At 38.1% G+C, this 25,986-nt stretch overlaps 2 protein-coding genes across 4 annotated transcripts in view; both read left to right on the top strand.

Moving 5' to 3' along the window:
- Positions 1-9,858, top strand: part of LOC127633290 (actin filament-associated protein 1-like) — a 117,097-nt gene extending 107,239 nt beyond the window's left edge. For 2 of the 3 annotated variants that reach the window (XM_052112295.1, XM_052112294.1), the window contains exons 9-18: positions 655-804; positions 1,719-1,930; positions 2,149-2,294; positions 2,396-2,513; positions 3,917-4,144; positions 4,932-5,052; positions 5,583-5,747; positions 6,074-6,264; positions 6,383-6,547; positions 7,199-9,858. In XM_052112295.1, coding sequence (XP_051968255.1) covers positions 655-804; positions 1,719-1,930; positions 2,149-2,294; positions 2,396-2,513; positions 3,917-4,144; positions 4,932-5,052; positions 5,583-5,747; positions 6,074-6,264; positions 6,383-6,547; positions 7,199-7,225 — 1,523 coding nt within the window. In that variant the 3' untranslated portion in view covers positions 7,226-9,858. The remainder of the gene's footprint in view (positions 1-654; positions 805-1,718; positions 1,931-2,148; positions 2,295-2,395; positions 2,514-3,916; positions 4,145-4,931; positions 5,053-5,582; positions 5,748-6,073; positions 6,265-6,382; positions 6,548-7,198) is intronic. The other variant, XM_052112296.1, reaches the window with a different exon arrangement.
- Positions 9,859-11,473: 1,615 nt separating this feature from the next.
- rab18a (RAB18A, member RAS oncogene family) lies at positions 11,474-25,733 on the top strand. Its single transcript, XM_052112311.1, has 7 exons — positions 11,474-11,652; positions 12,047-12,102; positions 15,212-15,273; positions 15,678-15,750; positions 15,970-16,088; positions 16,651-16,717; positions 22,020-25,733. The coding sequence occupies exons 1-7, from the start codon at positions 11,585-11,587 to the stop codon at positions 22,190-22,192; spliced, it is 618 nt and encodes a 205-aa protein (XP_051968271.1). The 5' UTR covers positions 11,474-11,584; the 3' UTR covers positions 22,193-25,733.
- Positions 25,734-25,986: the final 253 nt, after the last annotated feature.

Genomic DNA, 25,986 nt, shown 5'->3' with positions numbered 1-25,986 from the left:
CTGTGTCAGCAGCTCCAGTGGCAGGTTGTACTTCCTCAGCTGGCAAAGGAAGTACAACCTCTGCTGAGCCTTCTTCACAATGCAGTCTATGTGGGTGTCCCACTTCAGGTCATGAGAGATGGTAGAGCCCAGGAACCTGAATGACTCCACTGCTGCCACAGTGCTGTTTAGAATTAGAAAAGTCCTTATTTGTTTGAGAGAGCAGAAGCAGTTCGTCCATTTTGTTGGTGTGGGAGCGGCCATTTGCCAGGTGTATACTCGCAGCGGAGTCTAAAAGCCGCATTGACAAAGCTTCCCAAGCACGCCAATGCGCTTCCCTCTCTTGTAGCACTTGTAGAACACCGCTGCGCTGTGCCAACTAAGAAAACGTCAGAATAATCAAACACCGGCAAATAATTTTCAGGAATTCTCTGCCGAAAATTCAGCAGTTCATCCCTGGTGAAACTAATCGGGAAAGTGTGACAAAAAAACATGACAAACAAACAAAAGTAACAAAAATGCTTGAGCTTCACACCGAAGCAGCCATCAGTGGCGACATCTTACTGCGAGTCTCTATGTATCCAGCATTACTCAATGATATATTACATTATAAAATCACATATCACAAACATATTTCACATTCTGACACTAATTTACACTAATGTACTCTTCTAGCCAAAGGCAAGAAAAACTCTAAATCAGAGCAGAAAGGCACAGTGGGACGGGTGACAGGGAAGAAAATCACTAAAATCATCAGTCTGGGAAAGAAGAAGCCATCTACTGATGAACAGACCTCATCGGCGGAGGAGGATGTCCCAACATGTGGTGAGCGGTTACAAGCACTGCTTTCTGATAGATGTTCAGTGATGATTTGGGCTTCATGAATGGGTTAAAACAACTGTATAAGACAATCCAAATAAGTTTCCAGGAAAGCATATACAGTATTCTCAGTGTAGGTGGGTGGGGTTTGACACTGGTTGCTTATTCATGTCCAAAATCATTCTGTTGTAACTTACAAGCCTTAGTTTGTCTACTGAATACATTTTTTGCAATTGTATATTTATTTATCAGTGTAAAAGCATACGCAGGTTTTATACAGTGGCTCCAAAATAGTATTTGGCACTTAAAGGGATAGTCCATTTAAAAACGAATCCTCTGTCATCATTTATTCACCAATATGTGGTTCCAAAACTGTACAACTTTCACTCTTCCATGGAACACAAAAGGAGATGTTAAGCAGTAAGATATTCTCAGTCACCATTGACTTGCATTGCAGCTTTTTTTCCATACAATGGAAGTGAATGGTGACTGAGGCTGTTATCTTGTGTTCCACAGAAGAAAGAAAGTAATACAGGTTTGGAACAGTATGAGGGTGTGTAACAGAATTTTCATTCTGTTTCATTCATTCTCATTTGGGTGAACTATTATTTTAAGTTTAAAATATATGAAGTGCATTGCTTTAGATAACATAGCATCAAATCAAATACCATCTGCAAACAAACATTGCTAGACCTGTTTTTCAGTTCACTTCCTTTCTGAGCCATTTATAAAATTACTTTTAATCAACTGCTCCCATGTTCATTTGCTCACATTTTTTGTTGATTTATGAAGTCAGCTCCCCTCAAGTTCACAAACTGCCCTAACAGAGTGACCACAGTAAAACAAATGACACTATCAACGCCTTTCCATACAGTTCTGCATGTGACTGATAAATCTCTTGGGCAATCCTTCATTAACAGGCTATCTGAATGTGCTGTCCAATAACCGCTGGAGAGAGCGCTGGTGCCAGCTGAAAGACAACCAGCTGTTGCTGCACAAGGACCGGGCAGATCTGAAGACGCACATTGCCTCTCTGCCGCTGCGGGGGTGTGAGGTTATTCCAGGGCTGGACTCCAAACATCCTTTCGCCTTCCGTCTGCTGCGCAACGGACAGGAGGTGGCTGTTCTAGAGGTACCGACCTAGGCCCTCAGCTCTTGCAGGGCAATTCATGTGTCTGAGACAGGGCCTCAGGGCAAGGATTAGATAGATTGTTGGCTGGCTCATGTAATGATGTCATTGCTGTATCTGTGCTGAGTAGATTTGCAGAGATTGCATAGATTAGTGCTTTACTTCTCATATTCCACTGACACTCGTTCATTGCATCTTCCTTCACTCTTTTTTCTCATTAGGCATCCTCCTCTGAGAGTATGGGGAGATGGTTGGGGGTCTTGCTGGCAGAAACAGGCTCCACAACAGATCCTGCTGCATTGCACTATGATTACATTGACGTGGAGACCACTGCTAATGTCATTCAGCTGGCCAAGCAGTCATTTTGGTGAGCACTCTGTACTACTAGAATATTTTCAGTCAAACTTATACAATGCTGATTCAGCTTCTCTGTTTCACATTTGTAGTAATGAATATATGTGTTCTCAGTTTCACCATTAAGCGTGCAGTTTCTCCAAACCCATACCTGGATAACCCGGTCAATGGTTACGCATGCCCCACAGGGGTTGCTCTGCATTATGATGATGTACCCTGCATCAATGGAACGGTACACTTCACAGACTACACAAAGATGCATATGTTTACACATTAAAGCGCTACTGCTATTAAAGGAATATTTTAGGTTAAACACAAATTAAGATCAGTAGACAGCATTTGTGGCATAATGTTGATTATCACAAAAATGTATTTAGACTCATCCCTCCTTTTCTTTAAAAAAAAAGAAGCAAAAATCGAGGTTACAGAGATCCAGTTACAATGGAAGACAATTTTTGGAGGATTTAAATGCAGAAATGTGAAGCTTATAATTTTATATAAGCACTTAGATTAATTCTTCTGTTAAAACTCATGTATTATTTGAGCTGTAAAGTTGTTTAAAGTGTAATTTTTACAGTCATTTTGGGGTTTTAAGATTATGCACGCCCAGCAACAATCAGGCTAATCAGCCGAGGAGAGGGATAAATGTAGCCGGATGTGGCAGTCCAGGAGATAGAGCCACACACAAATGCCGCATCCGACTGCATTTATCCCTCTCCTTGGCTGATTAGCCCGATTAGGGGCTGGGTGTGTGTAGTCACTGCCCGCCTCCTCCTCCTCCTCACAGGTTTGTTGACATTGCATCGTCATGGCATCGAAGTTGTACAATTGACTATAACTTTACACCGAAAAGATTAGTAAGTGATTTTATCACAGTAAAATCATGTTTGCTGGCGTATTGTTTATGTCTTGTGGCTATACTTTTGAAACAGTGAGTATTTTGATGCCTATGAATTGGCCCCATTCACTTCAATTGTAAGTGCCTCACTGCAACTAAGATTTTTGCTGTTTTTAAAGAAAAGGAGGGGCAAGTAAAAAAAATAATTTTTGTGGTAATCAATATTACACCACAAATCCTGTTGATTGAGCTTAACTTGAACCCTGAATGTTTCTTTTACAGTGGTTTGTATAGGGTTTCCTATCTTACTACTATATGCTATATGTTCCTGATGGAACTCATTTGTGCATTAAAGGCACAGTTCACTTAATGAAAATTCAGTAATCTATTACTCACCCTCTTGTTGTCCCAAACTAGTATGACTTTCTGTCTTCCGAGAAACAGAAAGGTAGTAGCTGTCAGACAGAATGTTAGACAATGACAGCCTCAGTCACCATTCACTTGAACTGTATAAAAAAGATGCAATGAAAGTGCATGGTGACTGATAATAACATTCTGCCGAACATCTTTTGTGTTCAATTTAGGAAAGAAAGTCATAGAATTTTGGAATAATAATAGGGTGAGTAAATGGTGAATAAACTGAATTTTCATTTTGGGCAAACTATCGCTTTAATTTTATTAACAAATTCTCACCACTCCTTTTCATTCCTGGGCCTGCCTAACTCCACTCCTCTCCTCTTTTCATCACCTTCTCTTATAATTTCTCTGCTTTTGCTTGCACGCTTGCGATACAGAAGGCACCAGATGTGCAGTACTCCTCCCCAGCCTCAGGAGGTCACCGTTGGAAAGAGGAGAATCACAATGAGAATACAGATCTTTACGAAAACTTGCCTTCCTCCAAACTAGTAGCCCGCTACTCTCTCAAGTCAAGCCTGTCTTCCACTGGGCATTACAACACACCGATCTGCACCAAATCTCTCTCCTCTTGCTCTTCTTCTTCAACTGCTAATACTAACACTACTCAGGTGACTAACCGAGGATGTTTGTCTAACACTGAATATCCTTTGATTTCACTGCTTTAGTGCTTCTCACTTCTACTTTAATTTAACATGAACAAACATAAAGCAATCTTCAAAAGCTTGGTGGGTTTTTGAGAGAGAGAGAGAGAGAGAGAGAGAGAATGCATGAATATAATCGTATGTTTTTTTTTGTGGTACCACCCACCCTGCCATTCAAAACATTACCACTAAGCTTGTCTCTGCAAAACTGACAACATGTGTAGGTTTGAATCCACTCTTTATGTTAGTGCTGATATGGGATGTTTGACATTATGGGTCATATCATGGGTCTCTCTCACTGTATCACACTATAAAACAACTTCAGACTCTGATATTACAAGTACAGTATGTGTATTGTATGCATTATGGACCACCCAGCTCCAGTTTGTGATCTATATAATATTCATGGCTGTGTGTGTGTGTGTGCGGCCATGGCCTTACATGGATTTACAGAGGCCTTTGTTCGCTGTGGATTATATTTTATTGGCCAGGGTTGGAGTCAGAAAAAGTGTTTCTGGCAGCTATGGTATAACTAAAACATATGACACTACTAGTCAAGCCACATTTGTGGTTTAGGTGAATTTGGTTTGAAGAAGTGTTAAGTCTTTGAATGGAAAAAAACAGGTGTTAATAGTGAAATCAAAGTCCTTAAATATCAGATGTTTGCTAGTGTAAACTAATTTTTATGTGTGAAAAAGCTCATTTGAATTAGCTGCTACTTATGCACTTATAGCTGTTTCTTTCTGCCAATCAGCTGAAGGGAAAGAAAGCCCTGACCACCAATGGGATCACTGCGAAGCAGAAGCTGGACAAGAGCCAGCCCAAAAAGGCCAATGGAACAAGCGGCACTCTGCTAGTGAAACGAAATAATTCTAGTAAGAGATTTTAAAACATTAAATGGGAACGCACGAGTAATAGATAATCTTAAAATAAGTCCTTCCTCTTTTATAAAAATTTTTTTTTTGAAGTGGACGTCCAGCTGAAACTAAACTAAGCAGACATTAAGTCTGCATCCATAATCCTTGCTATTACACCACTAATTTCTTTCAAGGAAAAAGAAGCCACACAGATTTGTGGAGAATGGCGGTATGTGGAAATTGCAGTGCTTTTAGACAGCAGTGGCTCTGTTGACATGCTCCTTTGTAAACTCAGTCACCCCAAATTCCATTTCAGACAGGCAGTCAGTCATAGCCTGTCCACACAGAACACACTCAGACATTCTAACCATTCAGTGGCCTATTTACATGGACTACCAAATATTTGGATGTGGTATAAATTCAGTCTTTTAATCTGTGTTTGTGGTCTCACAGGCCTTTAATGCAAGACTGAACCAAATCCAAAAGTTTGAAATGGAGAGATTGTCTAATGGTTAACTTTGATCGTAATGCGTCATTAATCTTCATAGGTGTGGATCAGTATAAGTACGGGAAAAACAGAGTGGAGGCAGATGCAAAGAAACTCCAATTGAAAGAGGAGGAGTTGATGAAGAGGAAGCAGGAAATTCGAAACCGCCTGATCCAGTTGAAAAAAGACAGGAAGGACCTGCGTACTGCTATAGAGAACAACACAGGTAAGGATGCCAGCAATATTATGGCATTTATGTTCTGAATTTTAATTTCTAACTTGGATCTCATCTGTCTCAGTTTTTCATAAAGTGACAAGCTATCAAATTGATCTCCTTCATGTTAATCTGAGTTTTTGTCCTAACTAGCTGTGACTACTGGTTTGTATTTCTACATCAATGCACTGGGTAGCCCCAGCCACAGCAAAATATAATTGGTGAAAACCCACTCCACATAGCTGTTCATTAAGGATTAATGTATTTGTATCAAAACCTTTTCAAAAAGAATGTTTTAAGTGAACGATATAAATTAATCTCTTGTTTATTCCAACCAGGTAAGCGTTCTCAGGCATCTCTGACAGAGAGACTGAAGAAAGTGGAGGAAGAATGTAAACTGAAAGAGGAAGAGCGAGTGAATCTGGAGCTGGAGATGACAGAGGTGAAGGAAAGTCTGAAGAAAGCCCTGAATGGAGGCGTCTCTCTGGGCTTGACCATTGAACCCAAAACGGGCAGCTCCAGCCCACAGGTCTGTTAAAAAAAAGCAGTAATTTTGAGAGCTCTATAATAGAAATTATGTCATGCTAACTGTAGGTTTATGTTACTTTCAGTTTTTGATGATATATTAAACGCAAGTCTGTCCTTAGTCTCCAGTGTTAATGAGGCGAACGGTGGACAACTCACCTATCTCCAGCTGTGACACCAGCGACACCGAGACCTGCTCTCTGCCAGTCAACAGCGCCTCTCTGCTGCGCCGACAGACGCAACAGAAAGCCTCACCTGTGCGAGGACACGTCCTCAGGAAAGCCAAGGTGAGGATCCACATGCATATATACATACTTGTTTTAGGCATCACACCAGATATAAATAGCAAGTAACATCTGCCAATTCTCATGTAAAAGTATTAATCCTTTTCTTTGCTTTGCTCCAAACCTGTATGACTTTTGTTCTTCTGTGGAACACAAAAGATGTTCTGAACTGTTAGCCTCAGTCACCATTCACTTTCATTTTATGGAGAGAAAAAAAGGGATGAAAGTGAATGGTGACTAAGACTATCATTTTACCTAACATCTCCTTTTGTGTTTCACTGTAGAAAGGAAGTCATATGAGTTTGGAACAACATGAGGGTGAGTAAATAATTACATATTTTTTTATTTATGGGTGAACAATGCCTTCAATACAATCTTGCATAAACTGTCTGTGGCAGGGCGGAGGGCGGGGCCGGGTCGTGATCCTACACACCCGGTCCCGTATTAGGCTAATTATGCCTCCATGAGGTTTAAAGGCTGACTGCAGAGGGCCGTGCGGGAGAGAGAGATCGTTAGCCTAATACGGGACCGGGTGTGTAGGATCACGACCCGGCCCGCCCTCCACCCTGCCACATTGTCCATTTATTTTGGGTTGTTTACAGTGCATAGATTTTTTCCTGTGCAGCCTTTCTAATGTTTTTATTTTCTTTGCAGGAATGGGAGATGAAGTCTGGCACATAAATTCCTTTCCACCATCCTTTCACTTTCATTGAATCTATTTATTTAATTTTATCCTCATCGGAGTTGAGTTGAAATTTAATTGACTGAACCATAGGCCTACTATTTTCCAGAATTGAAATCAATTTTGTAAGACTTTGACTGAGTAACCTGCTATTTTACCATTGTCATCCAAGCATTATCATTGGACCATGATTTAAACCACAGATATTAATTTGTGCATTTACATATACTGTATTTCTTTCACCCAAAACTACGTACAGCTGGGGGAAAATGCTAGCAATTTGTCATATAAAAGCCAATAATATTTATATTATTATTTAGTTAAAAATGGACCCTTTTCACAGACTGTGATGGACATTTCTGCATTATTTAGCAGTGTAAATATAGCAAACTTGTTACATTTTATAATTATTTTCTTATTTTCTGTAAATTTAGAACATTCTTGTTTGTGTTGTATTAATTCGGCATAAAAAAACTAGTTGAAACTGCTGCAGTATGGTTTCAAGTACATCTGCTGTTTCAAATATTGCTTCTGAATGTCATGATAAAAAAAAAATGTTTTGTTAGAAATGCAAAAATAATATTTACTGTGGAGTCTCCTTTACCACTACAGAAGTGTAACCTGCTATAGTTTACTTACACATTCCAGTCCCGGAAATGTGAAAGGGGTTCATACCAAATTTCATTAGTAACCCGGAATAGTACACAGCTAGAGCAAAATTAAAATACAGAACAAAAGAGAAAAATACAAATTTGTTAACTAAACAGATCCTGTCTTAAACATGGTCCTTAACTACAATGTAAAGGTGCACCTCGTAAGATGTGTGGGAAGCTCCCTGGTCTCAGTCTGTAATTACTTGTGTCTATAAAAGTCTGTTTCTTTCTCCAACAAGAAGCCATCAATGTAAGACGAAAATCTCCATATATTTATTTGTAAATGTTTAAGTAAATATAGGCCTCTTTGTGTTTGTCTGTTTTGATATTTAGCAATGGCTTTCATTTGGCTTCATGCTAGTCATAGAGAGCAGCTTCTATTGGGAACGGGATAAATGTCATTTAGTATATGTAAACTACAGAAAATTATCATTCCAAGTTTGTTCTGTAGAATAAGTGCAATCTGTATGAAAGTATTTCACCAGCCTTGTCTCCTTTTTGGTGTCTGGCCCATTATTTTTGACTGGATAGGTTGCTATGGCAACAGCAGCCCATGGGGAACAAGGCAGCTCAGGCCAGGGTGTGGCCTTCGGTTGGCTGACTGCTCTGGAAACTGGGCCTGAAAATTCTGCTATGCTTTCCTTTAATGCTCCAACGAACACACACTGCAATCCTGTGTTCATGTTTTTGAATATGTACAACATCACCAGAACACTGCGATGCATCAATACACTGACAGTTATAGTACTGTGTGGTAACAGAAAGAAAAATACACATGTGAAATGTCATGTGTCAAGTCATTTTAAAGGTTCAAATTCAATAGCTTTGCATGTGCAGGTAAAAGCACTAAGTAATCTGTTTACTTAAAAGTAATGTTTGGTTGAACAAATGTTTGACAGAGATCTTTTAAAAGTCAGAATATTTCTTAAAGAGTTCAGGCTCTAATATAAGTTGTTGTTTTTTGGTAGAAACCTGCCCATACCACTGTGACCACTTCAAGTCCATCCACCTGACCTCAATGGTGCTTTTAAGCAATGCTTAAACGGTTCACTCCTAATTCAGCAAGATTAGGGAGTTTTGGTGCTTAATTTAGACATGAGGGTGATTAGACTTTCATATTCAAGGCACATTTATAAATGCTTGTTTATCGTGCAGTGAAGCTTGGCTTTTGATTTAAGGCTTCACATTTTCAAGCTATGTTGCCAACAGGCTTCGGTCATTTTTCAGAAACACGTGTAAATATAATTCCTTTTTCTACTCAGGCCCATAGATTTTCAGAGTTTATCTTTGTCCAGTCATTTTGTAAAAGTCAGCATTGGGTGAAACTTTGGTATCAGTAGGTTTTTGTTGTTTTTTCTCACAAAGAAAAGTGTCTTTCGGAATTAAGTAATGTCTCTTGCTCTTAAAGGATTAGTTCACCCAAAAAAGTAAAATGATCTCATCATTTATTTACCCTCATGCATCCCAAATGTGTTTCTTTCTGCTGAACACAAACAAATATTTTTAGAAGTTATGTTGGTCCTCACAATGAAAGTGAATTGGTACCAAAATATTTATGCTCCAAAAAACCCCATAAAGACAGCATAAAAGTAATCCATAAGACACCAGTGGTTAGATTAAGATCTTCAGAAGGATAGGTATGGGTGAGAAACAGATCAATGTTTTAAGTCCTTTTTTACTATCAATCTCCTCTTTCACATTCTTGTTTTTGGTAATTCACATTCTTATCAAGTTTGTTTGTTTTTAACTTCTGAGAAAGTAAAATCTTCTAGGTTGAGGCAATTTCCTTTATCACTGAAATAAAGGTCAAATGTGGAATGTGAACAATTTTGCTTCAAGTGTCAAATTGCTTTGAGGGAGGGAGAAGGTGGAAGCGAAGAGGTTTCAACACCATTGTATGTTTTGCACCTTATACATTTTATTTTGCTGATGACTGTTGTCAACTTGGCAACAAATGGATTGTACATAGAAATTATTAAACTGCTTTTAAAAATTAAGCTTGTGTTTGACTATATGTTCAATGTGTTTATAATTTAGTGTGATGCAGTAAATGGAGTATTACACCATAACTGGCAACATTTTCCTGGATTTTATAAAACTGCAATGATTTACAGTTTAGAGAGAAATGATTGTGCTATTCTTAGTCCTGACTCCTGTCGCACAGTCCACCTATATGTTGTTACATGCAGTTTGTAAAATAGTAGACTGGCCACTCTAGGCCTGACTTTTGTGTTTCACATAGGTTTAGCCAAAGATGTCATATAATATGAAAGAGATGGAAAGGTTTGTTTTAATTCTGACTAACAAATTCCATGCCCAAAGTTATGTTCGCGCTATAAAAACCAGTGATTCTAGAAGAACACTGGCGACCTCTTATGCATGCTGGTAAAACAAAATACATTTTTCTGTCTGAATTAAAAGGGATAGTTCACACAAAAATGAAATTTCCCTCATAATTTACTCAAGCTCATGCCATCCCATATATGTATGACTTTCTTCTTACGCTGAACGCAAACTAAGATTATTTAAAGAATATCTCAGCTCTGTTTGTCCATACAATGCAAGTGAATGGTGGCCGGAACTTTGAAGCCCCAAAAGTATAAAGGAAGCATAAAAGTAATCCAGACGACTCCAGTGGTTAATCCATGTTTTCAGACACTATATGATAGGTGTGGGTGAGAAACAAATAATTATTTAAGTATTCATTATTATAAATTCTACTCCCTGCTCAGTATGTCAATATGCATGAAGAATGTGAATCACCAAAATATATTTTTGTGATTACTTTAATGCTGCCTTTGTGCTTTTTGAAGCTTAAAAGCTGGTCACCAATCACTTGCACTATGTGGATCAACAGAGCTGTTTTTCTAAAAATCTTAATTTGTGCATTAACTACAGAATTATTATTATTATTAATGTAAATTCTGTCATCATTCACCATCATGTTGTTCCAAACCTGTATGACTTTCTGTCTTCCATACAACACAATATGGAGATATTAGACAGAATGTTTGCCTGAGTCACTATTTACTTTCAGTGAATGTTTTTTTTAAATATATATTTTGAAAGTGAATGGTGACTGAGACTGTCTAACATATTTTGTGTTCCACATAATACAAAGCCTCACACTGGTTTGGATCAACATGAGGGTAGAAATAATGACATCATATTACATTTTGGCTTAGCCAAATCAATTTAAAGAGATTTAAAATTTAAATTCTCTCATCATTTACTCACCCACATGCCATCCCAGATGAGTATGACTTTCTTTCTTCTGCAGAACACAAATTCATATTTTTAGAAGAATATTTAAATTTTGTAGGCCAACATTTTAATGCTCCAAAAGGCACATAAAGGCAGTATAAATGTAATCCATAAGACTCCAGTGGTTTAATCCATGTCTTCAGAAGTGATATGATAGGTGTGGGTGAGCGATCGAGACGTTTTGGCTTCACTTTGAGGGATTGTGCGGCACACTTAGACCAAACATATTCCTGAAATTTAACTTGAGACTCAAAAAGTCTGTCGTGTCTCTTTAAACCACTAGAGGGCAGAACCTCTTTAAGCTTGTTTATACACAGCAAGTGTCTTTAACGAAGAAGAGACCATAGTTTAGCCCTCAATTATTAGTTTCTTTACATTTTCCCCTTTACATTTTAATTTTATACATACATTATTTGCAAACAGTGACATCACGCGGTAAAGATGAATGAGAATATTCTTACCACCCTGAAAATACTGATTATTGGAGAAAGCGGAGTGGGCAAATCCAGGTATGAGACTCAAGTTCAAGTCTACAGACGTCAGTTGAGAGAACATCAACAACGCACACTGCTAGATCTGTTTATTAAAACTTTTTTGTTTATTTGCGCCTTTAGAAAATGTTATTTTAGGTAGAACTACATGTGTTTTATTCCTTCAATGTACCTTGATATGTCTGTATAAATGTTAATGATCATATATAGTTTACGTAATACCATCAACTCAACAATATTATAAGTATTAATCTATTGATCTCAAACTCCCATAATGTACTGAATGATGGTGTGTGTTTTATGTATTTGTTGTATTTTTGTACTAAGATGGAAAATAGTCTTTCTCATTTTAACGCTTTATAGATGCTTATAACAGCCTTACCCTTTCCTATTTTCCCTTCCTCTCTTTCAGTCTTCTATTGAGATATACAGATGATACATTTGATCCAGAAATTGGTGCAACCATTGGTAAGTCTAGATAGCCAAAATACATCATGTATCTGTCTGTTTGTCTACAGTTGAAGTCAGAAGTTTACATACACAGGTTGAATTCATTAAAACATTTTTTTTTGGCAACTCTACAGTTTTAATATTAGGAAACTATAGATTTGACAATTCTTTTAGGACATCTATTTTTCCAATAATTGTTTACAGACAGATTGTTTCAATTTTAACTGACTATATCACAATTCCAGTTGGTCAGAAGTTTACACACTAAGTTAACTGTGCCTTTAAGCAGCTTGGAAAATTCCAGAAAATTATGTCAAGCCTTTAGACAATTAGCTTCTGATAGGAGGTGTACTGAATTGGAGGGGTAGTGTTATGAAGGTAAGTGAGGACCCAAACGCAATGTAAGAAACAAACAGATTCTTTAATGAAGCTCAGTAAAAAGTCAACACAGGGTCTTCTCCTTGAGAGGAATACAAATAAAAACAGTCCGCAGAGAGGACGATAACAAAAACAGCAAACAAACGCTCCCTTGGAGCGGTGGTGGTCCACAGGTAGTTGACCGGGTGAGTGGAGAAGCGATAACAGCCAGCGGGTCTCTCCCAAGGCAGCGGGTAGCTGTAGAGTGCCACTAGCTCGTGGCGTCAGGTAACTGGGCACAGAGATCGGAGAAGGTCCTTAGTGGAGAACAGTATAATAATGGTATACGCCAGCAGGACAGGACTCTGGACAGAGACAGACAGGGCAGTAGTTGCTTCTAAGGGGTAGTATAACTGAGTGAGAATCCGACAGAGAATGTAGCGAGAGAGAGGAGAGAAATAGAGAGTTAATCAGAGGAAAGAGGGAACAGGTGGGCAGAGGATTAACGAGGAACTCAGGGAAAATAAGAAACAGCTGGGAGCGGAGTAAAGGAGAGGGAAGTAACATAGAATGACCAACAGAGGGAGACAGAGTAGAGGGAAAGAACAGAAGTGAGACATAACATGACAAGACAGGACAAGCAAGACATGACAGGTAGCTGTGGATGTATTTTAAGGCCTAACTTCAACTCAGTGCCACTTTGCTTGACATCATGGGAAAATCAAAAGAAATCAGCCAAGACCTCAGAAAAAGAATTGTGGACCACTACATATCTGGTTCATCTTTGGGAGCAATTTCCAAATGCCTGAATGTTCCATGTTCTTCTGTACAAACAATATTACACAAGTAATATTGGGACCAGTCAGCCATCATAACGCTCAGGAAGGAGACGCATTCTGTCTCCTAGAGATGAATGTAGTTTGGTGCAAAAAGTGCAAATCAACAGCAACAACAGCAAAGGACCTTGTGAAGATGTTGGAGGAAACGGGTGGACAAGTATCTATATCCACAGTAAAAGGTTTGCAAGTGCATATGGGGACATAGATCTTACTTTATGGAGAAATGTAATGAAACAAAACAAAAAAATTAACTGTTTGGCCATAATGACCATCGTTATGTTTGGAGGAAAAAGGGTGAGGCTTGCAAGCCAAAGAACACCATCCCAACTGTGAAGCATGGGGGTGTCAGCATCATGTTGTGGGGGTGCTTTGCTGCAGGAGGGTCTTCAAAATGGACAATGACACCAAACATACCTCCAAAGTTGTGGCAAAATTGCTAAAGCACAACAAATCACAGAGCCCTGACCTCAATCCGATTTTTTGGTGGGCAGAACTGAAAAAACATGTGCGAGCAAGGAGGTCTACAAACCTGACTCAGTTACACCATTCCTGGACCAATGGGCCAAAATTCCAACAACTTATTGTGAGAAGCTTGTGGAAGGCTTCCTAAATACTTTGACCCAAGTTAAACAATTTAAAGGCAATGCTACCAAATACTAACAAAGCGTATGTAAACTTCTGACCAACTGGGAATGTGATGAAAGAAATAAAAGCTGAAATAAATCATTCCTTCTACTATTATTCTGATATTTCACAATCTTAACATAAGTAGTGATCCTAACTGACCTAAGACGGGGAATGTTTTCTACAATTAGATGACAGGAATTGTGAAAAACAGAGTTTAAATGTATTTGGCTAAGGTTTATGTAAACATCTGGACTTCAACCGTGTCTGTCTGTCTGTCTATATATCTATCTATCTATGAGATATACTATTTATGAGTGTCTGGTGTTTCATGGTTAGTCTACTTAGTGTGTGATATTGTATCTCTTAGTAATGTAATGAAAAGAGATTAAAAAAAAAATACACCACAAACTAAGGCCTAAATCAGTCACGCATTGCTGCTCTACTGCCGGTTTTACTCGAAAAGTAGCTTTGGAATTGTTGACATTCTGGACAGCCAGTGGTTGGGCTAAATTAGAAGTATTGAAAAATACATGCATCTATGTCAAATCCTGTTTCACAGTTATAAATATATTTAATTGTCTTTTCAATGGAGGTTTCATGTGGACACAGGCAAAATTCTTCCTCATTCTTGATGGCGACTTACCATAGTTGATGTGCACATGGAGAGTTGGCTTGACTGCCATATTCTTCTCAAAGCCCATCAGTCTAAACTAAACAAGTCCAGATCTCATTCATAGATTTCCTCTGGTAAATCTGTCAGTGCTATGCTGAAATTCAGAATAATTTATGCCTCCCGCTCTTTCATTTACAGAGTGCTGAGAGATTTATTCTGTTAGTCTTCCCATGTCATCTTTACACATACTTTATTTTCTATATTTTTCTTTATGGGATGTAAATCACTTGTGTTTGTAAGTGGTGTGGCTCTGTTGAGTGATGAGACAGGTGGTTGAGTCATCCTATTTTGTTTTTGTCTGTATGTAATAAACCCACAATTCCCTATTTAGTTGTACATTCAGGAGTTTCTGACTTTAGGTGCTCTGGGATTGTTGCCTGACAATTATCTGGGGCTATCAAAAATTACTGTATATATGGTTTTACCATAATCTTTATTAAACATCTAGAATGTATTTCCATAGACTTCTTTTGAATCCTTATGAATAGTTTACCTGCCCTTTTACATATGCTAGACTTAGAAAGAAAAGAAAGAATAAATAATGTACCACTGATATTAGGAATATTCAGAATCTGATTTAAAAGGATTGCTTGTAATATGTTCTAAAACATGTAATTTGTTTCCCATTAAGGTGTAGATTTCAAGGTGAAAACCCTTGCTGTGGATGGAAACAAAGCAAAGCTAGCAATCTGGGTGAGGAATCAACAATGTTTTCCCCTTTTCTTAGATAGAGTTTAGAGCAGAGATGGTTTGTGTCTTGGAAAGTTAGTTTTTTTTATTTAGTTACACTCATACCATTTTCTGGACAATCAGCTCATAATTTGGACATACTGCATGGGAAAGATGCGGTAGCCCTTTATAACGCTTTTGTCTGTATTTCACTAATATACCAGAAGATGGGAGTGTTGATCCTTTCATGCTTTTCTTTTTTCTTTAAGGAAGGCAATTCTCTATTATTATTATTTAAAAAAAATGATGCATGTCTTGTTAATTCATAATATTCATTCTTACATATATGCACACAATTTTACTTCCATTTAAAATCTTTAATCAGACTTTAATAATTCTAATGCAGTGCTTGTGATTTGTGTTTACAGGACACAGCAGGCCAGGAACGGTTTCGAACATTAACACCAAGTTACTACAGAGGAGCTCAAGGTGTCATACTAGGTAAACAAGTAAAACGCGTACAAAACAGGTTTCGCAACTATGAAAGACCCATGTCTTTTACAATCACATCATAATCCAAGATGTTTATGCAACCAGCATAATATTAGACCAGTGATGTTATAATACCATGGGATATTCTATGGTAAACTGGATTTGTGTATTAAAAATGTATTCTATTGTGTTACTCTCGAATATATTGTAATATGTTGTGTCTTTTAGTGTATGACGTCACTAGGCGAGAGACATTTGCTAAGCTGGATAATTGGTTGGTTGAACTAGAGACATATTGTACGAGAAATGACCTTGTCAAGATGCTTGTAGGAAACAAAATAGATAAGGTAAGATCCTTTCTATGCACCTACTTTTTTATACATTGCATTCACACTCATACAGTATATTTAAAGGAATAGTTCTCAAAAAAATTTAAATATATGATAGTTAGCTGAATGTCCAAGCTGCTCTTTTCTATATAATGAAAGTGGGTGGGTACCAGCCGTGGTCACCTTTGACTTTCATTAGTTGGAAAAGAGCAGCCTAGACATTCTGCTTGATAACTTCTTTTGTGTTCCGCTTAAGAAAGAAAGTCATAAGGGTTTGGAACAACATGAGGGTGAGTAAATGAAGACATAATTTTTAAATATTTGGGTGAACTAACTCTTTATAACTCCTGACTGCACCCAGTTCCTAAAGCCTGTCAGATAGATCTGGTCTATATTTGCTATTTCTCATTAGTCTTTTGCATTACTCCATATATCTCTTCATAATAATAGTACTGCTTTGTTAAATACAAAATGCTGGTGTAAGCATGGATGAATCATCCTGTTTTTGTAAGTCTAATGACAAATCGTCTGTCGTTTCTCAGGGCAGTCATTTAGAGTCATTTTCTCTCTTTTTGTGCAGGAAGACCGTGAACTAGAGCGAGACCAGGGCCTGAAATTTGCTAGAAAACATTCCATGCTTTTCATAGGTGAGTTGCATTGGTTGTTCTGTTCATCCTGAGTAGAAGTGCTTGAAACCCTCATATTTCAGAACCTGAAAGGAGAATCCATTGCCCTTTTACTTGGGTTTGATTTTTTTGTGTTCCCATATTTCATTTCAAGATTCGTCACCTTCACCCATGGAAAAATCAGACATTTGACGTAAGCTAGTTTATTCAACTGCCATAATACACACAGGCGACTATTTTTAAAAACTTAGGCCCATTTGCTAAAAACAATCATTATGTTATTTAATTGAAAGATGGATTATTTGTTCAACTTGAGCATTAATTTGTTATGACAGCAAATTCAAAGGGTCCAATTTCTTTCTCATTTGAGCTTGTTTAATCGTTCCAGTCCTGTATATGTCATTCTGCATTCTTCTGCGTTGTGGATTTGGCTTGTAAATCACGTGACACACCTCATGAGTGGGTATGTTAGCAGCGATCTGTCTGAATTAGCCGCAAACCCATCACACCAAATGAAATGTGCAGATGGACAGCATGCGTGCTGTATTACCTTTTCCTTTCATCTGAAAATCTTCACAATGCCAAGTGTTTTTTCCACTGTGTGGATACTTGGAGAAATGGATTGTCATTTTTGCAGTCGTTTCCTGAAGACTTTTATTTTTTAACATCGCATTGTGCAGTCATACTTCCGTATTGCATTTAGGTTGAGGTCTATTTGTTTCAAGTTGTTCTGTACTGTATGTACACTTGTTAGGCCTGAAATATAAAACACACAACATAAATGCTTGCACTTTTTCTTTGCCAACGCATTGCGAGTGTGCAGTCTAGTTGAACATGCAGTACTTATGTGTGCTCTTGCGTTTTTGTGGTGGAAAAAAAATCTCAGTACTCAATGGAACAATAAAGTTACACTGAAATGTCTGTGCCATTAAACCAGATGTGTTATTATTTAGGTAGCTAGCTTTTAACATGTCAACTTGTTCAACAAGATTATCTTCAAATTCTTAGTCCGTCATGACAGTCACTATAGTGGCTAATGCAGGGAATGCAACACATACTTACATTTCGTTATGAATTGCATTCTGACATTTCGAAACTCAACAACGCACATAACTTCCGTTGACTGTGGCTGTTTCTCAATTTTCTTATGTGTTCTTACATTATCGTGGACTCGTTTAATGTATTCTACCACTGCCAAATTAGCATTACAATACTCAAGAACGCAAGTACCGAGAATGCATAAAATAACTCGGAAGTGTTCTTGATCAGGTCAAAATATGGAGGATGCATCGGATGGTGAATTTGGCCCTGTCCCAATACCCCTACTTACCAGTTGTCTTACGTATTTCAGGTGTTTTGGCCACAATGTTGGTGCTGGTTGTGACAACTGTTTTTGTATTTTGATTTTGTTTTGTTTGTGGTAGCGGTGACTGTCATAGCCTAAAATAATAAATACGTTTTGAAAATTTGACCCAAAAAACTTGATTCTTTAAACCTGTGCGATCCATTAATAGCTAATAATACAAACCATTTAAATGATATGCTTTGGCTTGTCATTTACATAAGACAACCAAAGACTGCTTTACACAACTTATGAGTATGTGGTTTATACAACAAATAAAAAGTATTAAACATATATTTTAAATACATAAAAATGAGAAATAAACCATAGTAGTAGTTAATACATTTTTCATTTTAAAACATTTACTTGCCCGTATATTGCATGCCACACTTGCTGATAAATTACCAAAATCATCAGCAGTATTAAGCAAGAACAAACAAAATAAGGTGATTATTGGGCGAGAAGGAATATACACATAAGTAATATTTTGTAATTATGATGCTGCTATTAAGTCATCCCAAACATTTGTAAACGTTATATTGCGCTTTATGTTGAATATATTCATATATCCACAAATAAATTTACACTGGCTGCCAAAAGTATAATAATTAATGTACAGATTTGGATTTTCTGAAGGAAATTGGTATTTTAATTCACCAAAGTGTCATTCAACTGATAACAAAGTGTAGTCGGGACATTACTGATGTAAAAAAACAGCACCATCACTATTTAAAAAAATTAATTTATTAAAATCTAGACACGCCCCATTTCCAGAAGCCATCACTCCAACAGCTTATCCTTGAGTAATCATGATAAATTGCTAATTTTGTACAAGAAAATCACTTGCCATTATATCAAACACAGTTGAAAGCTATTTGGTTTGTTAAATGAAGCTTGACATTGTCTTTGTGATTGTTTTTTAGTTGCCACAGTATACAATAAACTGGCATGTCTTAAGGTCAATATTAGGTAAAAAATGGCAAACAATAAGCAGCTTTCTCTAGAAACTCATCAGTCAATAATTGTTTTGAGGAATGAAGGATATACAATGCTTGAAACTGCCAAAGAAATTAAGCTTTCATATAAAGGTGTACACTAAAGTCTACAAAGACAAAGGACAACTGTCTCTAACAAGGATAGAAAGAGATGTACAACTAAACAAGAGGATAGGTCCATCAGAGACTCTAGTTTTTGAAATAGATGCCTCACATGTCCTCAGCTGACAGCTTCATTGAATTCTACCTGCTCAACACCAGTTTCACGTACAACAGTAAAGAGAAGACTGAGGTGTGCAGGTCTTATGGGAAGAATTGCAAAGAATTCACTTTTGGAACAGAAAAAGAAAAGAAAAGGTTAGAGTGGGCAAAGAAACAGACATTGGACAACAGATAATTGGAAAAGAGTGTTATCTTAACCCCATTGAGATTTTTGGGATCAGCTAGATTGTAAGATGCGTGAGAAGTGCCCTACAAGACAGCTACATCTATGGCAAGTGCTACAGGAAGTGTGGGGTGAAATATCACTTGAGTATCTGGACATACTGACAGCTAGAATGTCAAGGATCTGCAAAGCTGTCATTGCTGCACGTGGAGGATTTTTTTTAATGAGACATCTTTGAAGTAGTTTAAGAAGTTCTGAATTTAAAAAAATAAAAAAATAATTCAAATTGTAATAGAACATTTTTCATGTTATTAATGTCCTGACTATACATTGTGATCAGTTGAATGCCACTTTGGTGAATAAAAGCACCAATTTCTTTCCATAAGTTCAAAATCTGTACATTATTCCAAACTTTTGGCCGCCATTGTGTGCTTCACTTAAGTTTTACTATCTGATTATAATAAATAACCTATATTGAAAAGCTTTCCTTGATGTCATTATGGCAAAAATACACAGATCGCTCAGGTAGGCAGGGTGTGATCCTGAACGTGATGAATTCTGGGATACACTTAGCCTGAAAGTCCGCTCCGAAGCGGAATTTGCTATAGTGTGGATTTAGTGTGGGTTAAGTGCACTGAGCTTTGGCATGTTTTAGACATGGGACAGTCTTGAACACTTACAGTTGAAGTCAGAAGTTTACATACACTTAATCTTAATTAGAGCTCAGTCGCAAATGGGTTTTCCAAATGGACAATGAGCCCAAGCATACCTCCAAAGTTGTGGCAAAATGGCTTAAGGACAACAAAGTCAAGGTATTGGAGTGGCCATCACAAAGCACTGACCTCAATCTGATGTGTGGGCAGAACTGAAAAAGCATGTGCATGCAATAGGGCCAGGTATTGAGTTCGATACATTTTAGGCACTGACCAAATTGCCTTGTCGTTCGGTACCAAATTCGATAACTAAGGGGTTAATCTCGTCAACATCAGTGATAAACATGTAGCATGCGAGATGTGCCTAAATCTAAAAGTGCTGGTGATTGGCTATGTTTAGGCATCAAGGAAAAACACTAGTATCAGAAAATGGTTTGAGTTCCAGGGCTGAGAAAGAATGTTCTATCGGGAGGACATGCAGGCTTGAGTGAAGTTTGAGATGGCATTTATTTGATAGATGTAAAACGGGAGGTGATGTTTCTCTCTTTGGCGTAGGCCCCGTCCGGCAGTCCGAGGGAGTTATACCCGGAACCGTCATGTCCTGCCGGAGATAGGAGGCAGGGGCGAGGAGCCTACCCCCCTGCGGGACAGGGCTCAACTGGTGGTGGTGGGGAGGTGGAGGTTGCAGTGTTAGCACACCGAAACCGCAATGTGATAGATTGTGAGCAGACATATAAAGCAATGGCTTACGTGCGATTGGCTAGGAGTTATCCAGCTAATGATGTGATGATGTACACCTGCTGGTCTTCCCGCTAGAACTACGCTCCACTTCCATTTATCAGTAACATTGCTAACACTGTTCTACATTAAAGAGAAATACTAAACTATAATAATGAAAAACCGGCACGCATGAAGCGAGCCTCAGCGACACCAGAAAAAGCGGTAATGATTCTGAATGTGTCAGAAAAAAACAGGAAGTGACTGTCGGAACATTTTGTTAATTTATAGAGAGAAATGCACATTCGGGTTGAGCAAACAGACGATGATCTCGGGATCAATGATGGTAAGAGTGATCACAAATAGCTGATGACTATGACCATGTCATGATGATATTTGGCTCGTTTTCCCATTAATCTGTTAAATTATTATTATTATTAGACTATTAATATTATCAAATTAATATTACAAATAATTTGCCCGTAGAACAGATGACCCTCGAGGGGGCCAGTGGTAGCTCAGTGGTTAAGGCTCTGGGTTACTGACCAAAAGGTTGGGGGTTCAAGCCCCAGCACCGTCAAGATACCACTGTTGGGCCCTTGAGCATGACTCTTGACCCTATCTGCTCCAGGGGTGCTGTTTCATGGCTGACCCTGCGCTCTGACCCCAGCTTAGTTGGAATATGCGAAAACAACTGCATTTCATTGGCTCTGTACCTGTACTGTACAATAAAGTTGAATCTAATACACACGGTGGTTGTCAAGCCACCCGTGGACATGGTGCAGTGGTAGATCCTGCCTGACAAGGGAGGACCCAGGAAGTGAGGGAATTGCTCTTTTATTGATAATTTGGGTACCGCAGCCCAAAGGGAGGCGAAAGAAAAAGGGAGAACTGAGGATTCTCCTCCCGGCCCTCCACCGGGGGATGGAGTGGTCTTGCTATCAGTTCTGGAGCAAACGTCTGGCTTCAAACAATTTCTCTGTCCACACTCAACTGTGTGACGTGGCACAATTACTGGCAATGTATTTGATGTTTTATGTACAGTTATTAGGAGCAGGATTTTGGAACATTCAGAACATTCAGAGTTAATGATTGAAATCGAGAGCAACATTTGACAAAATGCCTTGTTGCTCATTGCTTATCATGACACTGTATCATGCCACATCTGGTTAGGATACTGTGTTTTACTCTCTCTCTCTCTCTCTCTCTCTCTCTCTCTTTTCCCATGCAGAGGCCAGTGCTAAAACAAGGGATGGTGTTCAATGTGCTTTTGAGGAGCTGGTGGAGAAAATCCTGCAGACTCCTGGCTTATGGGAGAGTGTGCAAAAGACAAGAGGAGTTCAACTGACTGAACTCTCTCAAACTGATCACGGCGGCTGTGGCGCATATTGCTCACTTGTCTAACACACAAACCAGTATGTAAACAGTCCAGGTTAGATTACTTTAGAAACACATAAATACACAAGATCGATGCACTTTTTTGGGTTTATGCACTTATGCAAACGCACAAGCAAGATGTTCATAAGAGCAGTCATTTGACATGCTTCCTGTACAGTGGTGATTGCTCTAAGCATCGATCATTTAAAGGGGCCTGCCTGTACCATCCCCAGCGTTGACTATTGTTATGACAACTGCTGAAAGAAAAAAGAAAAACAGATAAGCCTTAGTAGGAAACTTTTCCATTTTTTTTAGTGAGGAAATATAATTAAAGAATTCTTTTAAGACATGCTCATCATTTTTGTTTAGGAGGGGGCAAACTTGATTACACCGCTGTACCTCTGATCAGTATGCTTCCCAGTTTGTATATTTCCTTTAGTGTTTTACTTTGTTTTGTCCCAGTGCCTGTGTTTCTTATTTAGGGAGAGGTAAACACTCATCAGCCTAACGCATCAGCCTAACACAACCTTTCAAACTGGTGGAATGAGACTTCAGTACAACAGATTTCCATTGACATGCCCTCGCTTGATGTCTGCAGCATGTGCAATCGAGTTTATCTTTATTTGGCGATCTCTCTATCCCATTTTTTCTTTCTGTCAGTCACTATTGTTAACTTTCTCTTCTCTAAATCTATCTGTCTCCAATTCAGTGCTATCACTTTCCCCTTTACCGTCTCTGTGTTTTCACGCAGTGTTTCATGTCCTCTCTCTCTTTACAGAATAATTGAGTTACCAAGGTTTTGGATTAGTGCTTTTATTGACTTGGACCAGCCACTTATAAACATGTTTTTGCAAGGTTTATCATACAGATTGCCACAATGACTCAATATACAAATAAAAAGAGGGTTAAAATAAATAGAATAGAGAATGAATAGGTCAATTTCTTTCCTTTCTAGCTGCTTTAATTTGGATGGGAACTTTCACATGCAGCCTCATGTACAGTGTACCAACACTTACTGTACTGACATGTCAGTCTGTTTATGAGAAAGGAAAGATGGTGTAAATTATGTCCATGTTTTAATCTAATTTGAGTGAATCATTAGTGTGTGACTATAGGCAGCAGAGAGATATTGAACAAAAGGACAAATTTAGAAATACTCAAATGTTTTTTTCCCCCTCAAACTTAAGAAATAGTGATATGACACTTAAAGGCATAACCATCAATAAATCACCCTCAGGTTGTTCCAAATCACGTATGACATTTTTTTTTACGTTGAACACAAGCGAAGAAGAATTATAAAACAATGTTTGTGCTGCTCTTTAATGAAAGTAAATGGTGGCTGAGGCTAACATTCTGCCTAACAGTTCCTTGATTGTTTTACAGAGGAAAAAGAGACATACAGGTTTGGAACGACATGTAATTTAATCATGCCAGAATGTTTTTTTGGGTGAACAGTGGCTTTGATACTGATGAAAAATAAGTATTTCCATTCTCCTGGTTTAATCTGGGCCAGTTTTTAGCATAAGCTTGCTGCTGTGTGTGATTGAGAGAGAGGGCAATTTAGTTTCAGGAAGTCTCCAGAAGTCTTGGTTTTTGTTTTAGAGAAAAATTCAGGGGGTCCCAGATGTCTAGTCTTATATTCATTGCTTAAAATTTGGCTGGTAAAGTTCAGCTGAGCATCAAACTCAGTTATAGCATTTTCACACTGTGTGTCTGGAAACACAGACAGTATGTAGACACGCAGGGAAGTCCTGTTTTGAGGGATTACTGTATGTATTCATATTTTTTACTTGTTTTGAAAATGCAAATCAGTTTATATTGAAGCTTATATTTTATCTTGTTTTCAGTTGCTTGCAATGTTAGGTATTTGTGCATTTTCTTTTCTATTTTCATAGTAACAGTCTTATTCTGCAGCATTTGTTTTTCAAGGCAGTTTGATGACAGACATTGTGTATTGTTTTATTTTTATTTGACCATTCACTGCTTATCAGAATCATCCCATGTGATACAGTTAATAACATTGACACGAGAGCTTGTTTTGTTTAAAGGGGACCTATTATGCAAAATTCACTTTTACATGGTGTTTGTACATAAATGTGAGTCGGCAGTGTGTGTCCACAACCAACCAACAATGTTAAAAGTCCACCCACTCCTCTTATTTCTATTAATCAAAAACAGTGTGTCAAAATTTATGTTTTTCGTTTCTGCTCTAAAGTGACATCACGTTAGAGCAGGCCTCGCCCACGACTGGTGACAGACTCCACCCTATTATCATAGATCCTGCTCTGAGTGATCTACACACAGTCTGACATTATTTTCCGAGCTGGAGCAGATACAGTGAGAAGAATAATGTCTCAGCTTCATAAGCATCATAAGTGTTCTGTTGTTGGCTGTAAAAGTGAATATAAAAGTCTTCATGTACTCCCGGCATCAGAGCCACTGAAGACGCAGTGGACAAGTTTAGTTTTTGAAGGAAATGTGCCCCAAAACATACAGAAATTCTTGTATGTTTGTACAATTAATTTTACACCAGACTGCTTTGTGAATGAGTGTCAATATAAAGCAGGATTTTCTAAAATGTTATTCTCAAGTATGGATCAGTACCAATTGTTCGTGTTCCAGCTTTATATCCTCAAGATGTATGTATCGCACTTTATATTATATGAATGTTTGCAAATCGCCTTTCTGAATGTGCTAGTTAGTTGATTTCACAGCTAATGCAGCTAAAGTTATCATTGTCTCTGATTGTATTCTCTGAGATCAGTTATTTTATATATATATATATATATGGCTGAGGGCTGGACTGGTAATCTGGCATACCGGGCATTTTTCCGGTGGGCAGACGCACTTTGGGGCCAATCGGGGGCAGACTGGCCATCGGGAGAACCGAGTGGGTCGGTGGGTCAGCCTCAAAACGGGCCGAATGGGCTGCAATAAGCTAAAATGAGCCGCCACAGAACTGACCACAAAACGACGCAGTGATATGCAGAAAAGGACAGCAACTTCCCTCAAATTTTGGGCCACTTGCTATGTAAACTCCCAGTCCAGGCCTGTCTGAACTCCGGTATTTACGCTGTCAGTCATATTGGTACTGATTTGTTGTTGCTGTAATATCCTAAGCAGGAGCTGTAAAGACGCAGCCTGCTTCCGGAAATGGGTCGGGGAGCAGCAGCTCATTTGCTTTTAAAGAGACACACACAAAATCAGCGTGTTTTTGATTCCACCCAAAAAGAGGCATTTATAACATGGTATAATAAATGATCTATGTTGTATTTTTAGCTGAAACTTCACAGACAAATTCTGGGGCACCTGAGACTTCTATTACATCTTGTAAAAATGGGCATAATAGGTCTCCTTTAAGTCGTTGTTATTCTTGCATATTTGAATGTTGATTTTGAAAGCTCATCAGTTTATTCCAGTGACTATAATTCACAAGAATGCGTTTTCGCAATATTGCATACTGTTATTGCACATAAATGGCTGCATGTAAATATTTGATGGTAATGGACTTCTTCATAAATAAATTGTAATGTTGATGTTTCTGCTCCACTGACTCTCTACACTTTAATGCTGCACTTGAAATTACAATATTTTGTCTTTGAATATTCTCTCTCTCTCTCTCTCCCAATTCAATTCAAATGATCTTTATTGGCATGACCATATACAATGTACAATGTTGCCATTCATTAACTAAAAACAAAACAAACAAACAGAAAAAAAAACATGTATTACATAAAGTCAAATAATAAAAGAATAATACTCATACAGATAAGTGCACAAAATGTAAAGAAAATGTACTACAGAGAACAATGAGTAACAGT

This window comes from Xyrauchen texanus, chromosome 40 (genome assembly GCF_025860055.1).
Source record: "Xyrauchen texanus isolate HMW12.3.18 chromosome 40, RBS_HiC_50CHRs, whole genome shotgun sequence".
Lineage (NCBI taxonomy): Eukaryota > Metazoa > Chordata > Actinopteri > Cypriniformes > Catostomidae > Xyrauchen > Xyrauchen texanus.
This window is presented reverse-complemented; position numbering and strand designations above follow the sequence as displayed.